This window comes from Delphinus delphis, chromosome 2 (assembly GCF_949987515.2).
Source record: "Delphinus delphis chromosome 2, mDelDel1.2, whole genome shotgun sequence".
In the NCBI taxonomy this organism is placed as follows: domain Eukaryota; kingdom Metazoa; phylum Chordata; class Mammalia; order Artiodactyla; family Delphinidae; genus Delphinus; species Delphinus delphis.
In genome coordinates, this window is record NC_082684.1 from 159,419,720 (window position 1) to 159,444,085 (window position 24,366).

The 24,366-nt window shown below is 37.3% G+C and overlaps 1 protein-coding gene across 5 annotated transcripts; it reads left to right on the forward strand.

The window, feature by feature from the left end:
- Nucleotides 1–183: 183 nt before the first annotated feature.
- MASTL (microtubule associated serine/threonine kinase like) lies at nt 184–24,304 on the forward strand. Of its 5 annotated transcripts, none has more exons than XM_060003762.1 (10): nt 184–272; nt 6,600–6,709; nt 6,901–7,051; nt 10,129–10,301; nt 12,224–13,369; nt 14,438–14,579; nt 16,597–16,611; nt 20,134–20,247; nt 20,344–20,445; nt 23,108–24,304. In XM_060003762.1, exons 1-10 carry the CDS (start codon nt 203–205, stop codon nt 23,263–23,265), a joined length of 2,181 nt encoding a protein of 726 aa, XP_059859745.1. In that variant the 5' UTR covers nt 184–202; the 3' UTR covers nt 23,266–24,304. The 5 variants fall into 5 exon arrangements, with proteins under 5 accessions (XP_059859745.1, XP_059859746.1, XP_059859743.1 ...); XM_060003763.1 differs by having other exon boundaries at nt 14,441–14,579; XM_060003760.1 differs by lacking the exon at nt 16,597–16,611.
- Nucleotides 24,305–24,366: the final 62 nt, after the last annotated feature.

A 24,366-nucleotide genomic window follows, 5' to 3' on the forward strand; every position in this document is an offset into this window, starting at 1 on the left:
AGATTCAGATATACAAAATATAGTTTGCTTTTGAGAGTTGTTTTCTGCACTTTCAAAGCCACCAATGAGAGAAAATAAGTCGGGTTTGATTGTTCTGTAACTTTCTGTTTTTTTTCGCTGGTAATTCTAAAATCAACACTAGCTCTTTTTTAGTTATCTGCTATTTGTTTTTTATATGTGCAGGGATTTGAAACCAGACAATATGCTTATTTCTAATGAAGGTCACATTAAACTAACAGATTTTGGCCTTTCCAGAGTTACTTTGAATAGAGGTAAGAAACACAGCAAGTAAGTACCTTTTAAAAAATCCAACACATTTTAGACACTACATTTCATTAACTTATACTGTTTTCTTTGTTAGTTTATAATGAATAAAATTTGATGATTATTTTTTTCTGCAATAGGCTAAAAACGTATACTGGTATTTTCATTCAATTAAAAATGAAAACGGATTAACTAATCTTATATCTTCAAAGGTCCTTGAAGATCTTTGGATCTTCAAAGAGGAACTGACAGTTTCTGTTCTTCCAAATTTTTATCCCTGCTGAAACTGGCGCTGACCAATTAGACATCAGTAAAATGACTAAAATAACTACAACATGATAGACAACTAATACCTAAAGAAATTATTCAAATATACATGACCACCACCTTGATAAACAAGGGGCAGAGAAAATAAACACAGAATTCACAAATACATATATATGGGAGTATGTTAATTTCACTACTCATAGCACTAGAAATGCTAATTTAAAAAAGTAATAAATGAATCATTTTACACTATTAAGATAGCCAAAAGCAAAAACGGAGAGCTGAAGATCCAGTGTTAATGAGACTGCAGAAAGCACAGGAAGTTTTCCTAGGGACATTGCAAATAAGCATAGTTCTTTCCAAAGGAAATGGAGCAGTATGATTTAAGAAACAAAGGTTTTAATTCTTTTCGACCTAGTGACTTGTGTCTTAGAATTTATTCTAAGGAAATGGTTCAAAAGAATAATATATATGAGGATTCCCTGGTGGCGCAGTGGTTGAGAGTCCGCCTGCCGATGCAGGGGACACGGGTTGGTGCCCCGGTCCGGGAGGATCCCACGTGCTGCGGAGCGGCTGGGCCCGTGAGCCATGGCCGCTGAGCCTGCGCGTCCGGAGCCTGTGCTCCACAACGGGAGAGGCCACAACGGTGAGAGGCCCGCGTACCGCAAAAAATAATAATAATAATAAAATAAAATAAAAATTAAAAAAACAAAAGAATAATATATATGAATAAAGTTGTTTGTAGCCGCATTGTTTCTAACAGGGAGAAACTAGAAACTACTTAAGTTTATTACAGAAACATGGAGAACTTCCTGACTTGGTAGCTTGTTGTATTATCTACTAAAATGGCAGAGGATGAAAATAGATGAGCAGTAGAACCAAATATTGGGTTATAAATTATTAACCGTGGGATTATAAATATTTGAAAGTAAATAGAGAACTACAATTCTTTATTTGCAAGTACAAATTTTGAAGCATTTTGAAGACCTAAAGATTTTTCATATGTTTGGTAAAATGTGACCTGAGTTGATGTGGACCATTTATAGTTTTTATTAATCCTATCTCACGTGACTACCCATACTTTTCATAGCAGTAATAATAAGTACAGATTGTAGATGAAGTGCACTAGGGATGTTCCATACTATACAGTATATTAATCACTTATTTTTCTCAAATCTAAACATTTACTGTTGTGGCCTCTCCCGTTGCGGAGCACAGGCTCCGGATGCGCAGGCTCAGCGGCCATGGCTCACGGGCCTAGCCGCTCCATGGCATGTGGGATCTTCCCGGACCGGGGCACGAACTCGTGTCCCCTGCATCAGCAGGCGGACTCTCAACCACTGCACCACCAGGGAAGCCCTAAACATTTTTTAATAAGGCAAATCTAACTCCTCAGTTTCAGAAAAGATATTGGGAAAAATTACAAATGAGAAAAATTTTGTATTTTTTTTTCCTTTTTTCTTTTTCTTTTTTTTTTTTTTTTTTGTTTGCGCTGTGCGCCATGAAGGATTGTAGCTCCCCTACCAGGGATCAAACCCGTGCCCCCTGCATTGGGAGCTCAGAGTCTTAACCACTGGATCGCCAAGGAAGTCCCAGAAAAATTTTGTATGAGGGTGATATTGCTGATGAATTTAAATTATTTTTATATTATAATATTAATACTTTTTATTTTTATTTTTTCATATCTCATGGTTTAGCTTAAAGATGGCTCCCAAACATTGTGAATTTAGGTTAATATAAATAATTCTATGAAAAACATCTTGGAGCATACAGGTTTTTCTGATTTGGTTTCTTTCTTTTCCGTTTTTTTTTTTTGGATTGTGATTAAAAAAAACTCATAAGGTAAAATTTACCATCTTAACCATTTTTAAGTGTGTACTTTAGTAATATTGACTCTAGTCACATTGTTGTGCAACAGATCTCTACAACTTTTTCATCTTGTAAAACTGAAACTCAATACTCCATTTTCCCCTCCCTGCAGCCCTGGCAGCCACAGTTCTACTTTCTGTATGAGTTTGATTACTTTAGATACCTCATATAAGTTGAATCATACAGTATTTGTCTTTTTGTGACTGACGTATTTCACTTAGCATAGAGTCCTCAAGTTCATCCATATTGTAGCATGTGACAGGATTTCTTTCTTTCTTAAGGCCAAATTTTATACACACACACACACACACACACACACACACACACACACACAGATATACATATGCGTGCCGTGTTTTCTTTATCCATTCACCTGTCGATAGGTATTTGGGTTGCTTCTACCTCTTCGCTATTGAGAATGATGCTGCAGTGAACATGAGTATGTAAATAAGTCTTGAACACCGTGCTTTCAATTCTTTTGGGTGTATACCCAGCAGTGGAATTGCTGGGTCATATAGATCAAATTCTATTTTTAATTTTTTTTTCTTTTGCCATATGCAGGCCTCTCACTGTTGTGGCCTCTCCTGTTGTGGAGCGCAGGCTCCGGACACGCAGGCTCAGCGGCCATGGCTCACAGGCCCAGCCACTCCGTGGCATGTGGGATCTTCCCGGACCGGGGCACGAACCCATGTCCCCTGTATCGGCAGGCGGCCTCTCAACCACTGCGCCACCAGGGAAGCCCTATTTTTAATTTTTTGAGGAACCTCCACTGTGTTTTTCATAGTGGCTGCACAGTTTTACATTTTACAATTTACCAGCAATGCACAAGCGTTCCAATTTCTCCACATTCTTTCCAACACTTCTTATTTTCTGTTTTTTGATAGTGGTCATCCTAATGCATGTAAGGTAATATTTCATTGTAGTTTTGATTTGCATTTTTCCATTGATTACTAATGTTGAGCATCTTTTCATAAGCATGTTGGCCATTTGTATATCTTCTTTAGAGAAGTGTCTATCCAAGACTTTTGTTCACAATTTAATTAGATTACTTGGGGTTTTTTGTTATTGAGTTGCAGTTGTTTCTATATTCTGTATATGAACCCATTATCAGATAAATAATTTACAGATATTTTCTCCAATCTGTAGGTGGTCTTTTCAGTCTGTTGATTGTTTCCTTTGATGTGCAGAAGTTTTGAAGTTTGATATAGTCCCATTTGTTATTTTTGCCTTTTTCCTGTGCTTTTAAAGTCATAACCAAGAAATCATTGCCATAATATTTTTTAACTTGTTTAATTTGTAAAATATTTTTAAAGAAGTTTATTTTCATTTTTATTGTTTCATCAAAATGAGGTATAAATGAAATTCATTAAGTTCAAACTTTCAGCCTACCTTTTAAAGTCTTACACCACATACGAAGCATTACACTTCTCTTACTACTTTGGATAGCTAAAGAAAATAGTACAATATTACGTGTGAGTGCTGAATGTTCTATTTTACAGTGTTACACATTGAAACCTGATAGAAATCTGCATCATTTTCTATCTTGCCCTATACTTACATAGTTAGCTCACATGAGGGGCCCACAATTTATATTAATTACTTAAATAGATTCTGTTTTTGAAATTTATTTTATATTCTTAATATTTTGATTCCTTTCTTAGCGTTTTTTACAACCTCCTTTTCTTTCTTTTTTTTAATAATAAATTTATTTATTTATTTATTTATTTATTTTTGGCTGCGTTGGATCTTCATTGCTCCGTGCAGGCTTTCTCTAGTTGCAGGGAGCAAGGGATACTCTTTGTTGCAATGCGCAGGCTTCTCATGTGGTGGCTTCTCGTTGCAGAACACGGGCTCTAGGTGCTCAGACTTCAGTAGTTGTGGCACACGAGCTCAGTAGTTGTGGTTCGCAGGCTCTAGAGCACAGGCTCAGTAGTTGTGGTGCACGGGCTTAATTGCTCTGTGGCATATGGGATCTTCCCAGACCAGGGCTCGAGCCCATGTCCCCTGCATTGGCAAGTGGATTCTTTTTTTTTTTTTTTTTAACATCTTTATTGGAGTATAATTGTTTTACAATGTTGTGTTAGTTTCTGCTGTATAACAAAGTGAATCAGCTATATGTATACATATATCCCCATATCCCCTCCCTCTTGAGTCTCCCTTCCACCCTCCCTATCCAACCCCTCTAGGTGGTCACAAAGCACTGAGCTGCTCTCCCTGTGCTATGCAGCTGCTTCCCACTAGCTATCTATTTTACATTTGGTAGTGTATATATACCTATGCTATTCTCTCACTTTGTCCCAGCTTACCCCTCCCCCTCTGCATGTCCTCAAGCCCATTCTCTATGTCTGCATCTTTATTCCTGTCCTGCCCCTAGGTTCATCAGTACCATTTTTTTCTTTTTTTTTTTAGATTCCATATATATGTGTTAGCATATGGTATTTGTTTTTCTCTTTCTGACCTACTGCACTCTGTATGACAGACTCTAGACCCATCTACCTCACTACAAATAACTCAATTTCCTTTCTTTTTATGGCTGAGTAATATTCCATTGTATATATGTGCCACATCTTCTTTATCCATTCATCTTTTGATGGACACTTAGGTTGCTTCCATGTCCTGGCTATTGTAAATAGTGCTGCAGTGAACATTGTGGTACATGACTCTTTTTGAATTATGGTTTTCTCAGGATATATGCCCAGTAGTGGGATTGCTGGGTCATATGGTAGTTCTATTTTTAGTTTTTTAAGGAACCTCCATACTGTTCTCCATAGTGGCTGTATCAATTCACATTCCCACCAACAGTGCAAGAGGGTTCCCTTTTCTCCACACCCTCTCCAGCATTTATTGTTTGTAGATATTTTGATGATGGCCATTCTGACCAGTGTGAGGTGATCCCTCATTGTAGTTTTGATTTGCATTTCTCTAATGATTAGTGATGTTGAGCATCTTTTCATGTGTTTGTAGGCAATCTGTCTCTCTTCTTTGGAGAAATGTCTATTTAGGTCCTCTGCCCATTTTTGGATTGAGTTGTTTGTTTTTTTGATATTGAGCTGCATGAGCTGCTTGTATATTTTGGAGAGTAATCCTTTGTCAGTTGCTTCGTTTACAAATATTTTCTCTCATTCTGAGGGTTGTCTTTTCGTCTTTTTTATGGTTTCCTTTGCTGTGCAAAAGCTTTTAAGTTTTATTAGGTCCCATTTGTTTATTTTTGTCTTTATTTGCATTTCTGTAGGAGGTGGGTCAAAAAGGATCTTGCTGTGATTTATGTCATAGAGTGTTCTGCCTATGTTTTCCTCTAAGAGTTTTAGAGTGTCTGGCCTTACATTTAGTTCTTTAGTCCATTTTGAGTTTATTTTTGTGTATGGTGTTAGGGAGTGTTCTAATTTCATTCTTTTACATGTAGCTGTCCAGTTTTCCCAGTACCACTTATTGAAGAGGCTGTCTTTTCTCCATTGTTTGGTCTTGCCTCCTTTATCAAAGATAAGGCGACCATATGTGTGTGGGTTTATCTCTGAGCTTTCTATCCTGTACCATTGATCTATATTTCTGTTTTTGTGCCAGTACCATACTGTCTTGATTGCTGTAGCTTTGTAGTATAGTCTGAATTCAGGGAGCCTGATTCCTCTAGTTCCATTTTTCTTTCTCAAGATTGCTTTGGCTATTCAGGGTCTTTTGTTTTTCCATACAAATTGTGAAATTTTTTGTTCCAGTTCTGTGAAAAATGGGTGGGCAGATTCTTAACCACTGTGCCACAAGGAAAGTCCCTTCAACCTCCTTTCTAATACATTATTACCAAGAATTATTTTTTTGCCAGTTAGATATCACTCTTTTGTTAATTGATTAATTTATTTTTACCTTTTGACCCCCTTCATCCATTTCTCCCACCCCCTACCCCCACTTATGGCAACCACCAATCAGTTCTCTGTATCCCTGAGCTTGGTTTTTTGTTTTGTTTTGTTTTTTATATTCTGTATATAGAGGGAACGTATGGTGTTTGTATTTCTCTGTCTGCTTAGTCATACATATTTACTGTATGGCGTGATGGCTTTCCTAGCTCTATTTGTCTTGCACAAGCCAACTTTACAGATAATGTTAATAATGTGGAAAGTGAGGCAAAGTTCAGAGCAAATAAGTATTGACTTAGTCAATGACAGTTGAAGTTTTTGAAGAATATCATATACTTTTCTTTCCATACATAGATATCAATATGATGGATATTCTTACAACACCATCTATGGCCAAACCTAGGCAAGATTATTATTCAAGAACCCCCGGACAAGTATTATCTCTCATCAGCTCTTTGGGATTTGTAAGTACTTGATAAGAAAAAACTCATATAATATGCACTTTCATGATTGCCATTTAAATGAATTAAAATATCAAGCATGTTGAATTACTTCAACATTTTATCTACTTAGGTGTATAACAGTCAGTGCATTTAGGTGGTGTTTTTGTGAAGGTAAATCATAGCATTTGTTTTTCTCTTTCTCTTTTTAATAGCACACACCAGTTGCAGAAAAAAGTCAAGACTCTGCAAATATTCTTTCAACCCATGTATCTGAAACATCACAGCTTTCTCAAGGACTAACTTGTCCTATGTCTATAGATCAAAAGGACATTACTCCTTATTCTAGCAAACTACTAAAATCATGTGAGTATAAAAGAAAAGGTAGTTTATTCTATTAAATGTGTCTTTTGAGAAACAAAGTATTTTGGAATATTCAAATATTCAGACACTCTGTGGCATTTCTCTATTTTATCATGTAAATGCCATTTCTGACAGGGTTGTTGCAGATCTTTAAATCAACAGAATAAAATGTCAAGTTAATTCTTCAATTAGCTATAACATTGTAATGATCATTGGGTGAATATTACTATACTGAGTCTATGGAAGTCTTATATGGAGAAGATGTAGTACTTGTACTATTCTGTTCCTTTATAAAATTATTTCCAAAAGATTCTGAAATAAAATAGTTGAAGTAAAGGTATGGTTTTTAATTATTACACAATAAAAGACAAAAGTCAAGTAGTAAAGGAGGCAAGTGGGACATTTGTATAGCACTTAACCTTACCCTCTATAACTTATCAACAGTGGACAGTTTAGTTGTCTGCATGCATGTTCATCATCTTGGGAATGTGAATAATGATGCTTTGAAGGGTAATTAGTGTTGTTTTTTCCATAGATTTTACCTTGTTTATAATTTGGTCCTCAAATCTGTACATATCTTGGATGAATGGGTAGATAGATAGAAAGAATTGCCTCCTATTTACAAATGAGAATATTAAAAACTTTCAGTTACATACTAGTAAGTGGGTCAATTAATTCCTGACTGCAAATATAGTTTTCTGTCCACTGACCCTTTCCTCTTGTTTCTTCAAACACTTCTGTGAACATCAAAATAGCTGAAATATATATATAACTTTGATAAACAGAAAACTGTTAGGGAGTTCCCTGGTGGTCCTGGTTAGGACTTGGCACTTTCACTGCTGTGGCCCGGGCTCAATCCCTGGTCAGGGAATTAAGATCCTGCAAGCCGTGTGGTGTGGCTGGGAAAAAACAAACAAACAGAAAACTGTTAAAATATAGGATATGCAGATGTGATTTATAGCCTTGTTCTTAAGGGAAATGATTGCATCTCCCTCAGCCATTTTTTAATCTGATCAGAATGTGGTAGGCACTGTGCTGGCCACATGAGTGAATATGAAGATGAATACGAGAGGTCCTTGCCTCCGGAGAACCTGTAATTTTGTGGTGATTGTAGGTATAAAGGGATAATAATAACAGTCCTATAAAATAAATGCCATAGGAAGAATACTGTGATCCAACACAAAAAGTGATCATTGCTAACTGGAAAAACCAAGAATGGTTCTAAATAAAGATATAGGAACAACCAAGCAGGACCTAAAAATAGAAATAGGATCTTAATAGCTCCAAGTATATTGGAAAAGGGCATTTCAGATAGAGGCATGAGCAAAGGCATGGACACATGGAAGTATCTTCTATCTTTAGACAACAGGACAACATGTGAGAATGGGAAGCACATGCAAAGAAAAAGGAAGTTTAGCAGGTAGATGGGGAAGGTACATGGGGAAGGATCAGTGTTGTTACAGAGAGCCTGGAATGTAAGCTGTAGAAAAAGGGAAGCCACCAAAAGTTTCAAAGCAGGGAATGGTCTGATCGTATCGGTGATCCAGAAGGAGCTCAGTAGCAAATATACAGTGTGCAGACGCATTAGATCAGATACAAGTTCCCATGTTGCTGGGGAAAAGCAGCTGAGCAGTTTACTCAGCTGTCAAGGTCAGTGTCCAGTGAGTCTCAGGAATCCCATTGAGAGGATTTATGTGCCAAAGAGAAAGTTGTTTTAGACGGACTTTCAAATCTCCTTCCAGTTTCAAAATTCTAAGGTTTATTAGATCAAAAAAACTATAGTAAACTAAGAATTTACTTGGGATTAAAGTCATGTTCACCCTTTTCAGGAAAGAGAAAACAAGATATACATATCAAATCTTTATATGCATGTATTGTGATCTTTAGTAAAAGCATGATTATCTATTGTGTCTCATTTTAAGTTCAGGAGCAACAATTTTTATTTTTTTATTTTTTTAAATTTATTATTTTTTTTGGCTGCATCAGGTCTTCATTGCTGCGCGCGGTCTTTCTCTAGTTGCGGCGAGTGGGGGCTACTCTTCGTTGTGGTGCGCGGGCTTCTCATTGCGGTGGCTTCTCTTGCTGCAGAGCACAGGCTCTAGGCGTGTGGGCTTCAGTAGTTGCGGCACGTGGGCTCAGTAGTTGTGGTGCACAGGCTTAGTTGCTCTGCGGCATGTGGGATCTTCCCAGACCAGGGCTCGAACCCGTGTCCCCTGCATTGGCAGGCAGATTCTTAACCACTGTGCCACCAGGGAAGTCCCAGAGCAACAATTTTTAGCATCATTATTTGTATATAAGATACAGGAACTTGTATCATTTAGATGGTGCTGCTTTCTTGCACTGGCTCACTCCTAGACAAATCACTATTATTTGTTTTACCCAGTAGTGTAAAAAAGTCTCTATGGATGTATATAATTCCACACTTGTAAGCATGTAAACCTCAACATTAAAATAAAGCCACAGTTTTAATTAAATACAAATTGAATCGAGTAAACGTAGTCCCATTCCAGCCTCCTAGCACACCTGGATATAGCACATCAATAATGGTCCTTCTGGGCTTCCCTGGTGGCGCAGTGGTTGAGAGTCCGCCTGCTGATGCAGGAGACATGGGTTCGTGCCCCGGTCCGGGAAGATCCCACATGCCGCGGAGCGGCTGGGCCCGTGAGCCATGGCCGCTGAGCCTGAGCGTCCAGAGCCTGTGCTCTACAACGGGAGAGGCCACAGCAGGGAGAGGCCTGCGTACTGCAAAAAAAAAAAAAAAAAAAAATGGTCCTTCATCAAGAAAAGTTTCAAGTTGGATAATGGTTATTCAAAATGGATTTCCTCCTAATTATGTTCGCTCCCTTGTCCTGATTTCTACTTTATGAATATTGAGAGTTTTGCTTTGTTTTTTAACTTTCAGAACAGTACTTGTATGCCAAAACCACCCAAAGCCATCATTATGGATGAAATAATGTTTACATGGAAATAGTTCTGATATGAAATACTTAATACTTTTTCTAATTATCTGTAAAGATTCGGGATCAGCGGGAAAGTAGGAAAGATGTGACATAAACTTCAATGTTTTCTCTTCCCCACAGGTCTTGAAACCGTTGCCTCCCACCCTGGGATGCCTGTGAAGTGTCTAACTTCCCATCTCCTCCAGTCTAGGAAAAGGCTGGCGACATCCAGCACCAGCAGTCAATCCCACACCTTCATGTCCAGTGTGGAATCCGAGTGCCACAGCAGTCCCAGATGGGAAAAGGATTGCCAGGTCAGAGTGACATTCACCTTACCCAAAACCAACTATGTGTGTCAAATTAATGATAGAAACGCTATGTACCATTTCATACAAATTCTGTAAGGAAATGAAATGGTTACATGAATGGCAATCAAGGTATTCTTCATTTTTCCTATATAGTCTGTCAAATTCTCTTGAAATATTTCTCATTCAAATGTGAAATTAGTTTTGCTCAGTATATGAGATTCCAATTTTTTTTATTTTTGCAGTATATTAATAGTAAATGTTTGGCTTCTAGGCATCTGGATGGACTTCTTTTTTTTAATTCCCTACCCTGACACAGACCTTAGATTGTTGAGTTTTTTTAACCTGTCTTACTTTAAACTTATACTACCTCCTTCTTTACTGTTTTCTGCCAGTTTCTCATTTAATGGAATGGTAACTCTTTTGGATCAGAAATAACTTTTAGACCACAAAGGTAATGTAGGTGTGTCTTTGAAAGTATCTATTCTAAGGAGATTGCTTACCAAATGAATAAATTTGCTGCAAGTTATCTTACTTAATTTATATATTCTGTTTTGGGCTTTTTTAAGCTATTAAAGCTGAGGGGAAATAAAATACAATAAAGTTTCCTTTATAGAATGCTGACAAAATAATGTTAGCTTAGAATAATGTTAATACACAAAGAGTAAACCTTCCATTTGATAAAATAAATTGGACTGTATTTGCTCCTTATTCTCAGTAGCATGATTTTCTTCATTATTGTTGGATATGTGTATTTTAGGAGTAAGGTCACATTATTTTTTAGTTAAGGCAGGGTTTCTCAATCTTTTTTCCTTCTCTCATTGATTGCCCTCTAGGTAATAAATGCTTCAGGAAAAGCCAGATTTCCATTCTATTATTTTACCTCTTTTCTCTTCAAGAAAGCATGTTATATAATATTTCAAACTATACATAGCTTAACCTTCTTCCTCCCTCGGCTGCATCCCTAAGGAATGCAATGATTGGGTTACAGTAGAGCCTCTCAAGTTAGGTCAGAGGAGTGACAATGGACCACAGGGGACCGCTGATAAACTTGCTGATCCCCAAATGCATCATTTTCTGTGCTTCCAGAGCAGTGAGTTGTACTTTAGGAATTGTCTTTTTGTTCATGACTAATTGCTCCTTACTATTACTAAGTAAGTTAATAAAGTTCGATTTTTCACATATCAAAAATATGCACTATTAGGGTTTATTGAAGATTCACTCTAACTGAGTAATCTTGTAAAAATCCTGATTACCATATGCCAGTTTGCAAGATTATGTCCAAAATTCTGATCACACAAGGGCACCTGCAGAATTGGAACTCAAACAGTCTTCAGGAAAAGCACTTTGTTATCAACGCATCATCAGTTTATATTGTTGACAATGGATATTAACTCCTGTTATTTTGGGTTTTTAATTACAAATTGCCGTTAGTTTAGCTTCATCTTGTCAGCTTGGTTTTATTACACTTGTATGAAGTGATACGTGTTTACATTAACTATATTTTTAGACTGTAATTTTCCATTAACTGTATTTCATGCCCTGTGATTGAAGTACAAAACAGTCATCCCTTTTGCACAGCAGATATATACATAATGTAGCCTTACCCTCAGTTTTGCTTGAATATATACCTATTAATTTGTCCTATTTAAATAACATGTAATACACCATCAAATACATATTATAGAATAGTTGGTTTAAATTTTATACCAGTGTTTCACTCAAAATAATGTATACAAATGTATACTATAATTGTTTACATTGCTTTCTAATTCTCCATTATCATTGTTCTGTTTTTCCACAGGAATGTGGAAAGAGCTACCCATTGTAGCTTATGGGGTCAGTTATCCCACTTAAGTGGGCAGAGGTTTAAAAGGTTAAAGATTCTCAGCTTTACATAATTTTTTTAACCGTTTTTTCCTCCCTCTTAGGAAAGTGACAACACAGTGGGCTCTACAATGATGAGTTGGAATACAGTCGAAAAGCCTTTAGGTACAAAATCTACAAATGCCATGGAGACCAAAAGTTTCAATAAAAGGGATCGTGAGTTAGCCGTTTCTCCCATTCATAACAGCAGTGCCGATCCTGCCACTGGAAACTCGTGTGGAAACCTTGCTGAAAAATGTTCTTCTGGGGAAGTTTCTTGGGAAGCAAGAGAACTGGATGTAAATAATATTCATCTGGCTGCTGACACAAGCCAGTCTGGTTACCATCAGTCACATCAATGTGCTGTGGATTCCAGTGGGGTGACTGAAGAACACCTTGGGAAAAGAAGTTGTAAAAGAAGTTTTGAGTTAGTTGACTCCAGTCCTTGTCAGGAAATTATACAGAATAAAAAAAATTGTATCGAGTATAAGAGTAGTAATGAAATGAGAGATGGTTATGTCAATCAAAGGACAGGCTTAACAGCTGAAGTCCAGGACCTTAAGCTGTCGGTATACAGAGATCAGCAAAATGACGGTGCTAATAAGGAGAACATGGGCAATTCTTTCATTGATAAGCAACAAACCCCAGAAAAATCACCTGTCCCAATGATAGCAAAAAACCTTATGTGTGAACTGGATGACGACTGTGACAAGAATAGTAAGAAAGACTACTTAAGTTCTAGTTTCCTGTGTTCCGATGATGATAGAACTCCTAAAAGTATTTGCATGGACTCTGATTCATCTTTTCCTGGAATTTCCATCATGGAAAGTCCATTAGGAAGGCAGTCCTTAGATCCAGATAAAAGCATCAAAGAATCCTCTTTGGAGGAATCAAATATTGAAGACCTACTTTCTGCATCCCCCAGCTGCCAAGAAAGCACCTTGCCGAGAGGTGATGAGAGTCCTGCCGTCCAGGACAGCAACCGAAAAATGTTAGCTCCTTCTTTGGAGGCGTTGAAAACATTAACCTCTAAAAGAAATGCTGTGGCTTTTCGGAGTTTTAACAGTCATATTAATGCATCCAATAGCTCAGAACCATCCAAAATGAGCATTACTTCTTTAGATATGATGGATATTTCATGTGCCTGTAGTGGTTCATATCCCATGGCTATAACCCCTACTCAAAAAGAAAGATCCTACATGCCATATCAGGTATGTGATCACTTGCTAATGTTCTGTCCTTTAGATTTTAGAAAAATAAACTATTAAGGCCAGACACTTGCCTGTCAGCTAGACTATATAATATTAATCATATAGTTTTGTTTTGCTTGTTGGGAATCTATGGCTCCTTGGAGGTTTTAGTACAGAAAGGTAAAGCAGGTAGCAGTGTTTATCATTCTTAACTGCAATGCCTCCTTCATTTGTACTGTTCTGTATACTTTCACATATTTACATATCACGTTTACATATTTACAATCACATATTTTCACTTGATCACGGCAACTCTGAGATGCAAAATTAAAGTCCATCTACCTTACTGCCTTTTAAGGACATATTTAGATGATCTCTTTCCTTTACAGAAGAAAGTTGAAAAATAGATATTTCAAATCTTTTTTTTTTCCTAAACCTTTATCTTTTTAAACCCAAAGTTTCATTTTTTCCTTCCTTCAGAGAGACATCATAATACAGAAAATGTAAACCTCGACTGTAGGGTTACAAGACTTGAGTTTTCTATTTAGAACTTACTGAGTGACTTAGAAGTCCTTATCTTCAGAGCCTCTGTCTGCCGTTTGTCTGTAAAATATAATGACACCTGTCCTGCTGGTCCCACAGAGTCCTTGTGAGACAACAAAATACCTTAAAACCATAAATGTCAGTTAGCGCGAGAGGTTATTTATGTGTAGTTCTGTTGTATGCATTGTCCTAGTAATTCACTCATTTGTCAGCCACAGCCTCCCTCTGTGACTGCTCTCAAGCTTGTATTGATCCATCCTATCAAGAATTTTTTCCTGTGGATTTTTTTCATTGTTTCTTGCATTTCCAGCTCTTACTGAAATAATTGGTGTTATCTAAGCTATTGAATTTCATTATTATAATTGGGGCTTTTTACAATAGGACTTTTCATAATTATAATTAGTTACAAGGCCATTTTCAAAACTGATCAAGTATTTGAGTGTATCTTTTATGTCCAGCAGCCTAGCTTTTCTTTTGTTCTAGCATTTCTGTTCACTGTAAAAGGAATTAAGATATTTATTGTGTCTTAAACTCTTTTGAAATTAGCAGACCCCAGATCAGGTCAAGTCAGGAACTCCATACCGAACTCCAAAGAGTGTGAGAAGAGGGGCGGCCCCCGTGGATGGTGGGCGAATTCTGGGAACTCCAGACTACCTCGCACCAGAGCTGCTGTTAGGCAGGGCCCACGGTAAGGCATGCACATCTTGCGTTTTTGAAGTATCACTATGTTTTCTTCTGAGATAAATTGTTTTAAATTTCTTTAGTACTTAGATTGCATAAGGTAAAAGAAAATGAACTCGTGCAATGCTCTTTTCTCACATATATGGCCCTTTATTATAGGAAAGAAGACATGCAGCCATTTGTTCTTGGCCTGCTGGTTTAGTCTCAATGATCCAGAGAAGTCCCGCCTTCCACCCCCTCTACTGTCTTTGTTCTAAATGTCTCCCCAGGTCTATTTTAGTTTGGGTTCAGGAATAGACAGTTGGGCCTACACTAAGATCCCGCATGCCACGAGGCCAAAAAAAAATCTGTCTCTAATCCTGACTTTCTCTAGGCAGCAGACACGTGGCCAAAGTGCCTATTCTGTATTCTACTGTCATTCAGTTGCTATGTATCAGAGCTCGACTTGTCCTCTAGCTTGCTCTTCCTCTGTTCCATCTCTCTGTTCACCATCTTCATGGTGACACAAACATTGTCCCTACCTTCAGGCATTTAAATCCGATGAATTACATCTCTGCAGTGTGTCTCCTCACTTTTTCATCTCTGCCACTATTCCATGTAAGAACCTCATCTTTCCCTTTCCTTCATTTAATAACTTTCTCTTTGATCTCCTCAACTTCATTCTCTTTTTTGCTATCACTGCCACCAGACTTTCCCTTTTAAAGCATAATAGAGTTCATGCTACTCTTCTCCTTGAAACAGAGGAGGTGTTTGGCTTGGTGGCTCCTTCCTACCTGCAAAAAGAAAGCCAGATCACTGATTCGAGGCTCTGAGCTCTCATGCTAGACTCGTCTCTCAGTTAGTCTCTTTATAGGCCTTATCCTCCCATTTTACTTAGACACATTTATTTTCACATTTTCCTTATTTTGCACAACTGTTTTGCCTTAGTAGGGTTTTTTCTTTTTTTGGCCGCGCCGTGTGACATGTGGGGTCTTGGTTCCCCGACCAGGGATTGAACCCATGCCCTCTGCAGTCGAAGCGCAGGGTCCTAACCACTGGACAGCCAAGGAAGTCCTGTTTTGTTTTGTTTTGCCTTAGTTTAGAAAAGCCAGTCCCCAGTCACCTCCCTGTCAAATTTCTTCTCATCTGCTCATCAGTTCAAATGTCACCTCTTCCATAAAGCATCCCTTGATCAGTTATGGAGAACTAATTATTCACTGCTGTATCTAGAGTCTGAGTTCTCCTTGTGCATAGCCCTCCAGGAGAGCTCCTTGGCAGCCCTCACTCACCCTTGTCAATAATCTCTACAATGTTGAAAGCAGACACGTTTAATATTCCCCTTTCTTTATCCGCCAAAGCATCTAAGTTCCTCTGGGCACTTAACTAGTTTTGGTACTTTGTCCTTTTTGCTAAGTCACAGATTTGCCAGCTCATTTCCTATATTATAATTTTACATTTTCTCCAACTTAGGATACAATATGAAAGTAAACCTCAAATGTAAAGATTTACTTGATAAGATCTTGCCACTCTTTTAGTGGGACATGTAGTTAGTTATCTTAGCTAGCTAGTGAAATATTCTAAAATTTTTATTTTCTATAAAAGTAATTTGATACATAGAGTTTAAAATAAATAATAGACAGCAATTTATAATTTTAAAAAACAATTCCCTGCTCTCTAACCTCTTCCCTGGAATCCCAGGCCCCAGAAACACTCACTTGGGCTCTTTAGTTTTCTAATTCCAAACATCCTACTGAGACCTCTGATGCCCTCCATGTCTTCGCCTCAGCCAAGGGGACTTAGGGACCCTGGCCTGAGTTTCCACAGCTTCTTGTGCATATGTTTGTTTCAGCTCTCTTAAAATTGTGTTAAAATTACCTGTATTGTCTCTCCCAGAGTAGGGTGTTTTCTCCTTGGGGAAAGCTGTCTTCCTCATCTTTGTATCTCTTATATCTGGCACAATACCTGGCTTCTAATTCAATGAATGATGTGAGAATGAACTCATAACTTTAAGACAATGTACCTAACTCCTGTTTTCTTACATGCAGGATCTCTGACTTTGGGTGAGTAAATTTCTCCATACAGGAACATGGCAAAGCACATTTAACTGAACAAAGTCTAACTAGATCACATTGCATATAAAATTTTTTTTCATTTCAGCTCATTTATGAACTGTCTTCTGTCTTCTGAGCAGGAAGACATCCAGAGAAATTGCTCTTCTCTGTGAAAACAAATGTAGGCATGTGGCATTTTTTTTATAACTTTTAAAGGTAGCAGAGAGTGTGGATATAGCTTTTTCTATTGCAACTGAAGAAATAGGCTTGATAAAAATATTAATATTAGTGGCTACAAAAGGGCTTGAATTTTCTAAATCATTCAATTCTATTATTATTAGAAAATAGAAAGGAATTAACAGTATCAATTTACAAATTAAAGAAGCGGGTTTTAAATTAGAAAGCCAGTAGTATAAAACAACTTTATTCTATATCTCTGGCTAATGATATATATTATAATTGATTTATTTTATAATTGATAATATGATTTATCACAATACATGATCTTATTAGACTTTGACTCAATTATATGGGTATGTATGACATATCCATGGAGAAATCATGTATGTTTTGACATGACATAAGTACATTTTTGGCTGAGCTGGGAAAAGGGTCCTAATTTCTAACCTAAGTAAAATAAATTAAAATGCACGTTTTTTCCTGATTTCCCCCTACTTTTCTATTATTTGGTTATATTATCTGAGCTGTTGGAATAATTCTTTCTCAGTGCTGCTTAAAAGCCTACTAACCGAGGTGTTTTGTATGTCTTTATAGTGATTACTATAGAAATAGAAGCCTAGAGACTGTTTGTACCTTGTGTTCCTTAGGGAAGATGGGATTACGTGGCTTGCAGATGAAAAGGCACTCTAAATGCATGTGATTATTTTTTCTAATGGCATATTCCATGATGCTTTCCTACTTGTTTTTTTTTTTCCTACTTGTTTTAAAATGAAATGGTGGTAGTTGCTTAACCACAGTAATGAATTTTGTGAAATTGATTTTTTTAACATCTTTATTGGAGTATAATTGCTTTACAATGGTGTATTAGTTTCTGCTTTATAACAAAAGTGAATCAGCTATACATACACATATATCCCCATATCTCTTCCCTCTTGCGTCTCACTCCCACCCTCCCTATCCCACCCCTCCAGGTGGTCACAAAGCACCGAGCTGATCTCCCTGTGCTATGGGGCTGCTTCCCACTAGCTATCTATTTTACATTTGGTAGTGTATATATGTCCATGCCACTCTCTCATTTTGTCCCAGCTTACCCTTCCCCCTCCCCGTGTCCTCAAGTCCATTCCCTAGTAGGTCTGCGTCTTTATTCCCGTCCTGCCCCTACCCTAGGTTCTTCATAACCATTTTCTTTCTTTTTAGATTCCATATATATGTGTTAGCATACGGTATTTGTTTTTCTCTTGACTTACTTCTCTCTGTGTGATAGACTCTAGGTCCATCCACCTCACTACAAATAACTCAATTTCATTTCTTTTTATAGCTGAGTAATATTCCATTGTATATATGTGCCTCATCTTCTTTATCCATTCATCCGTCGATGGACACTTAGGTTGCTTCCATTTCCTGGCTATTGTAATGTTGTGGCCTCTCCTGTTGCGGAGCACAGGCTCAGCGGCCATGGCTCACGGGCCCAGCCTCTCCGAGGCTTGTGGGGTCTTCCCGGACCGGGGCACAAACCCGCATCCCCTGCATCGGCAGGCGGACTCTCAACCACTGCGCCACCCGGGAAGCCCCCTGCATGACTCCTTTTGAATTATGGTTTTCTCAGGGTATATGCCCAGTAGTGGGATTGCTGGGTCATAAGGTAGTTCTATTTTTAGTTTTTTAAGGAACCTCCATACTGTTCTCTATAGTGGCTGTATCAATTTACATTCCCACCAACTGTGCAAGAGGGTTCCCTTTTCTTCACACCCTCTCCAGCATTTATTGTTTGTAGATTTTTTGATGATGGCCATTCTGACTGGTGTGAGGTGATACCTCATTGTAGTTTTGATTTGCATTTCTCTAATGATTAATGATGTTGAGCATTCTTTCATGTGTCTGTGGCAATCTGTATATCTTCTTTGGAGAAATGTCTGTTTAGGTCTTCTGCCCATTTTTGGATTGGGTTGTTTGTTTTTTTTGATATTGAGCTGCATGAGCTGCTTGTAAATTTTGGAGATTAATCCTTTGTCAGTTGCTTCATTTGCAAATATTTTCTCCCATTCTGAGGGTTGTCTTGTGAAATTGATTTTAAAGAGTAATTTTCAGGCAAATTTAGTTCTAGACTAGAGTCTCAATTCTAAAATTATATTGAAGTTAATCATTTTTGGACTGAAATTAACCTTTGCTTAGGAAATTTTGTTCATAGATGTATCTAAACAAGCGTATAAACCAGATTATAAGGTCATGTTTAAAATAATTGTCTAAAATGTCTTTGTATACAAATGATGCTTCCAATGAAGATTTTATTTAGAAATCAGTTTTACCTGGGCGTGGGATGAATTGGGAGATTAGGATTGACATATATACACTACTGATACTATGTATAAAGTAGATAATTAATGAGAACCTACTGTAAAGCACAGGGAACGCCTATGAGAAGGAAATCCAAAAAAGAGGAGATATATGTATATGTATAGCTGATTTACTTAGCTGTACAGTATAAACTAACACAATATTGTAAAGCAACTATACACCAATAAAAATTTTTAAAAAAAGAAATCAGTTTTACCCATTTATTAAGACTTATCTTCTAATTACCTCCTCAAGCAATAGTTTGAATGAGTATTTTTTGTTAAACTAATTTGTCCCTCTATGTTCTTAAAAGGAATAAAGCCACATTAAAACCTTCTGTAAGGGGACTTTCCTGACAGTCCAGTGGTTAAGACTCTGTGCTTCCACTGCAGGGGGCACGGGTTTGATCCCAGGTTGGGGTACTAAGATCCCACATGGTGTGTGTGGCAAAAACAAAACAAAACAAAAAAACCCTCTGTAGGTAAGGCTTTCCCTAGTTAGCAGGTTATCCTCCAGTTTGCATTAATATTACTACCTCATCTCATTCCTTTGTGAAACGAGTGGGCTATAGAATCATCTGAATGTTATTGTTTCCTGTTTTGAAATTAAGAAATACTCTTTTAGAGAATAATTTTTAGATTAAATGGATTCCTTGGTTGTGTTTTAGGATTTAGCACAAATAAGTATCCAGAATATCAGAGGTTATTAATAACTTTTTAAACTTTTTTTTAACTAGCCATGTTAATTGCTAATCTAAACGTCTGTTGGGCTGGCCAAAAAGTTCGTTTGGGTTTTTCCATATCATCTTATGGAGCCCAGTATTTTCCAAGAAAGTAATTACCACATTGCCTAAAGGAAGGTAATTTGGGTCTTTGCACGTTTGGAAGCCAGAAGAAAGCCTTAAGGAAACGAGCCTTTGGGTCTTCATTGTGCCCAAATATCCACAGTTAATGTTTTAGTTGATCAAACATTTATAGAAAATGCTTGCAAGTTCAGCTGCTTCCTCTTAAATTCCAGGTCCTGCAGTAGACTGGTGGGCACTTGGAGTTTGCTTGTTTGAGTTTCTAACAGGAATTCCCCCTTTCAACGATGAAACACCCCAGCAAGTATTCCAGAATATTCTGAAAAGAGGTGATTCTTTTTCTCCTATTAAGATAGATTGATTTATCTCATTTATCTCTGTGTATTGTCTTGAGCAATGATTAACAAGTTTATTTGTATTTATAGATATCCCTTGGCCTGAAGGTGAAGAAAAGTTATCTGATAATGCTCAAAGTGCTGTAGAAATACTCTTAACCATTGATGATACAAAGAGAGCTGGAATGAAAGGTAAGGTTTTGTGTTAGTTAACTCTTTTACCCTTGATTTGTTGAGCCAGACTACTGATTTAGCTCAGTAGTTGTGGCTCGTGGGCTCTAGAGCACAGGCTCAGTAGTTGTGGTGCACGGAGTTAGTTGCACCGTGGCATGTGGGATCTTCCCGGACCAGGGATCGAACCCATGTCCCTTGCATTGGCAGGTGGATTCTTAATCACTGTGCCACCAGGGAAGTCCCTGGTATCATTATTGATTATCAAATATTTTTATGGACTTTGACTCCCTGTTGCATTCTTCATAGCCAGGTTGCCTCAAAGAAGACAAAATTGGTGCATTGTGGCCCATTCAAAGGTTCTTTCCAGTGCAGGAAACTCCAATTAATTTAAAAACCCAATTTTCAAAATCTCATTAGCAGCTGCCTTAAAATCCTTTTTGTCAAATGTATATATAGAGACAACTAAGCACTGTGTCTCAGAATGCATTTCCATGTGAAGTAGGGTATATTACTAAATGGACTTTAGTAATAATGTCATTCACATCAGCTTCTAGGTGTTCCCTCCAATGAGGTCAACAGTTTATTTATTTAACAAATCCTATAGAGTGACTTCTAGGTGCTAGGCAGTGTTTTCGTTTCAGGCAATGGAGGTATCCTAGGGATGAACCAGACACATCCCTGTGCTTAAGTTCTAGAACTTACATTCTAGTGGAAAGACAGGAAGTAAACAAACAGTCATAACATAACGCCATCTAGTGGTAAGTACATGAAGAGAGAAAGCAAAGTGAGAGGGTACAAAGTGAAGGCAAGAGATTTATATTTTAGATGGGGTGGTCAGGAAGACCTGAAGAGTAGAATCTGAGCAAAAACTTATGTAAAGTGAGAATGCAGACATTTGAAAACCAAGCTCTAAAAATTGCTTTAGGGGACTTGCCTGGTGGTCCAGTGGTTAAGACTCTAAGCTTCCACTGCAGGGGACACAGGCTCGATCCCTGGTCAGGGAACTAAGGAACTAATATGACAAAAACATCATACAGTTTTATTTTTTTTTATTTTTTTTTTCAGTTTTATTTTTATTTTTATTTTGGCTGCAAGGTACGGCCAAAAAAAAATAATAATAAAATAAAAAATTAAAATAATAAAAATAAAGATTGCTTTAGAACAGCCTTCTCCACTGCTAATGATTTTGCTCCCCAAAGGACATTTGGCGTTGTCTGCAGACATTTTTTGGTTGTCACAACAGTTGGGGGCATCTAGTAGGTAGAGGCCAGGGATTCTGCTCAGCATCCTACAGTGCACAGGACAGTCCCTACTACAAAGAATTATCTGGTCCCAAAGGTCAACTGTAACAAAGTTGGGAAACCGTTGTTTAGAAAATGGCTATAATGCTCTGTAACTTGCTCAGTACATTCTTACCAGTGACCTCAAATTTTTGTTCATTAGTTAAATGAACAGTTTACTTAGTGAAGCAGATAGGGGTATTCTTCAGTTAAGAAACAGTTGTTTCAACAACTGTTTATTTAGTTAATCTTAACCTAGATTAGAATTCTTTTGCAGATTCAGTTTAAATAAATAGTTATGATGATCACGAAGCATCACATCACATCCAGATATCCCAGTTCGAGTTAATACTACAAATAACTCTAAAGTAACACATGCTTGAACCGTTGAGACAAATAAATTCTCTAAATGTGAATTATTTTTGCTCTTTTATCCCTTTTCCTACCAGTCTTTTAGTTTATGGAAAATCCATCATATATACATATTGATTTTCCAGCCCATTACCCCCAATACAGACAAACAATTCTTTCCTGTCTGTGTAGTCGTCTTCTGATATTTTCCTTAAATTTGATTGCTTTTTTGGTTTGTATACTGCCTTAATTGACACTTCATTTTTTTGCTGTCTTTATTGTTGCCTAATGAAGTGAATAGTTGAGGAGAGGGGTGGCTATGTCTCCCAGCTAAATACCTGTGTGATCAAAAGAGATTTCATTTTACTAGATAGAAGGAAAATGTAGTTAAAGAGGAAGGCAAACTTGAGATTTTGTAAGTGGAAGCAGTAGACTTGGATGCGGCCATACTGCTGGGCGGCTGGTGTGTTGTAGAGATGCAAGTCAGTGAAATGAAAGAAATCAAAGAACCAGGAAGAGAAAGCATGTGTCAGAAATATCACCAGTGTGTATGTTGAAATTACCAGGAAGGATAAGGATGGAGCACAGGGAAGAGAGTAAGGGACTGGAGGATGAGCTTCCTGCTGAAGTAATCTAGGGTGACGATGCTGAGGATTACAGAGATCAAAGCAGGCGGCAAGGAATTGGAATGCGAAGTGGGGCATTAATCATGGAAGATTAGGATTAGTGGTGTGGAAGCCGTGTCGGGGAACAGGAAGTAGGCCAGGCTGTCTTCTCTCATCGAGTCAGGGATTCTGAGAGAAGATGCAGGCAGTGAGAAAGATAAGCTTCTGTTAAGGCACCTGTCATATGCCAAGTGACATACAGAATGACACTGTGTGCTGTTGGGAAGTATGTGGTTGAAGAAAGAGACATGTTTTTAAAATGTCTGTGAAACGGACATAGTAAACCAGGGCAAGCTACATGTGAGACCGTCTCTCTTTAATTCCTGTAAAATAGGACTTTGGTAATGGTGTCATAATATTGCTTTGTTTGATATTTTTCCTAAGAGTTGAAACATCATCCTCTCTTCAGTGATGTGGACTGGGAAAATCTACAGCATCAAACGATGCCTTTCATACCCCAGCCAGACAATGAAACTGATACATCTTATTTTGAAGCCAGGAATAATGCCCAGCACCTGACAGTATCTGGATTTAGCCTATAGCACATAAATTTTCCCTTTAATCTAAACTTGCCTTATAGAATAAGCTAGCATAATTACATACGCCTTAATACTAGATTGATCTAAGGGGGGAAAAATCATTATTTTACCCGGATCAATGAGCTTTTCATGTATGTTACAGCTTCCACAGCATTAAAAGGCTATCAAGAACATAATCAGTAATTTATCTTAATCTCAGAGTTGTACATAGATCTTCAAAGCTTTTTTCAACTTATTTATTTTGTTAGTGCACTTTATGAAAATCAATGCTTTAGTAAAACTAGAAACATGACCACTTTAGAGAAAGAGTGAGCCTCGAGCTTGATTTTCTTTCTCATCTGTTCATTTCAGTCCACCATTCAGTTTGGTGTTAATATGACAAAAACATCATACAGTTTTATTTTAGTGTAATTTATCTGTACCTGATTGCCTGCAAAAGCCAATCATTTAAGGCTGTAACTGTGACCTCAAAAATGCAGTTGGAAAATTCCTTCATTCAGTAATATAACTCCTTTCGGGAATGAGGAATAAACAAAAGGACGAGGGTTTTGGCTTATTTTGCTATGAATACAGTTTTGCTGCCTTGACTGCTTCTGGTGCTTTTTCTACAATACATATGTATTTAAAATAGTACTGGAGAGCTCAGGTGAGATATATTGTAGCAATTTTAACAGCTTGTTCAATTTTAACAAAAAATGTAATGGTTTACATTTTTAAATAATTTGCTTAAAACATATGCAGCATTACCAGAATAGCCGGATTCTTTTAAAAAAATAACTAACTTACTTTCACTTAATAAATATAATTGTAACATACTTTGATATATTCTCTGTCAACATCATTCTTTTAAATATAGATACACTACGATTCAGCTTCACAGGTCATATCTTAAATTCATTCAGGTTTTTTGCAGACTTACCCCCCAAAAGAGAAAAGTTCAAATTTAAATGTACCATGTGTAAATTTTCTGTTAATCTATTAAATACTATTGTTCCTTTTGCAAAATGGCTTGAGTGTTTTTACTTTCCATCACCATCCCAGTACGAGCCGTGTTACTAATCTAGTTGACGAAGATAATATAAGTTTAAAACTCTTATACTGAAA

Excerpts from the sequence above, each read along its gene's own strand:
- MASTL (XM_060003762.1), top strand. The coding sequence starts at position 203 with ATGCTTATTTCTAATGAAGGTCACATTAAACTAACAGATTTTGGCCTT. Across the intron at positions 6,710-6,900 it reads TCATCAGCTCTTTGGGATTT|CACACACCAGTTGCAGAAAA; the intron begins GTAAGTACTTGA and ends TCTTTTTAATAG. Across the intron at positions 20,446-23,107 it reads AAAGAGAGCTGGAATGAAAG|AGTTGAAACATCATCCTCTC; the intron begins GTAAGGTTTTGT and ends ATTTTTCCTAAG.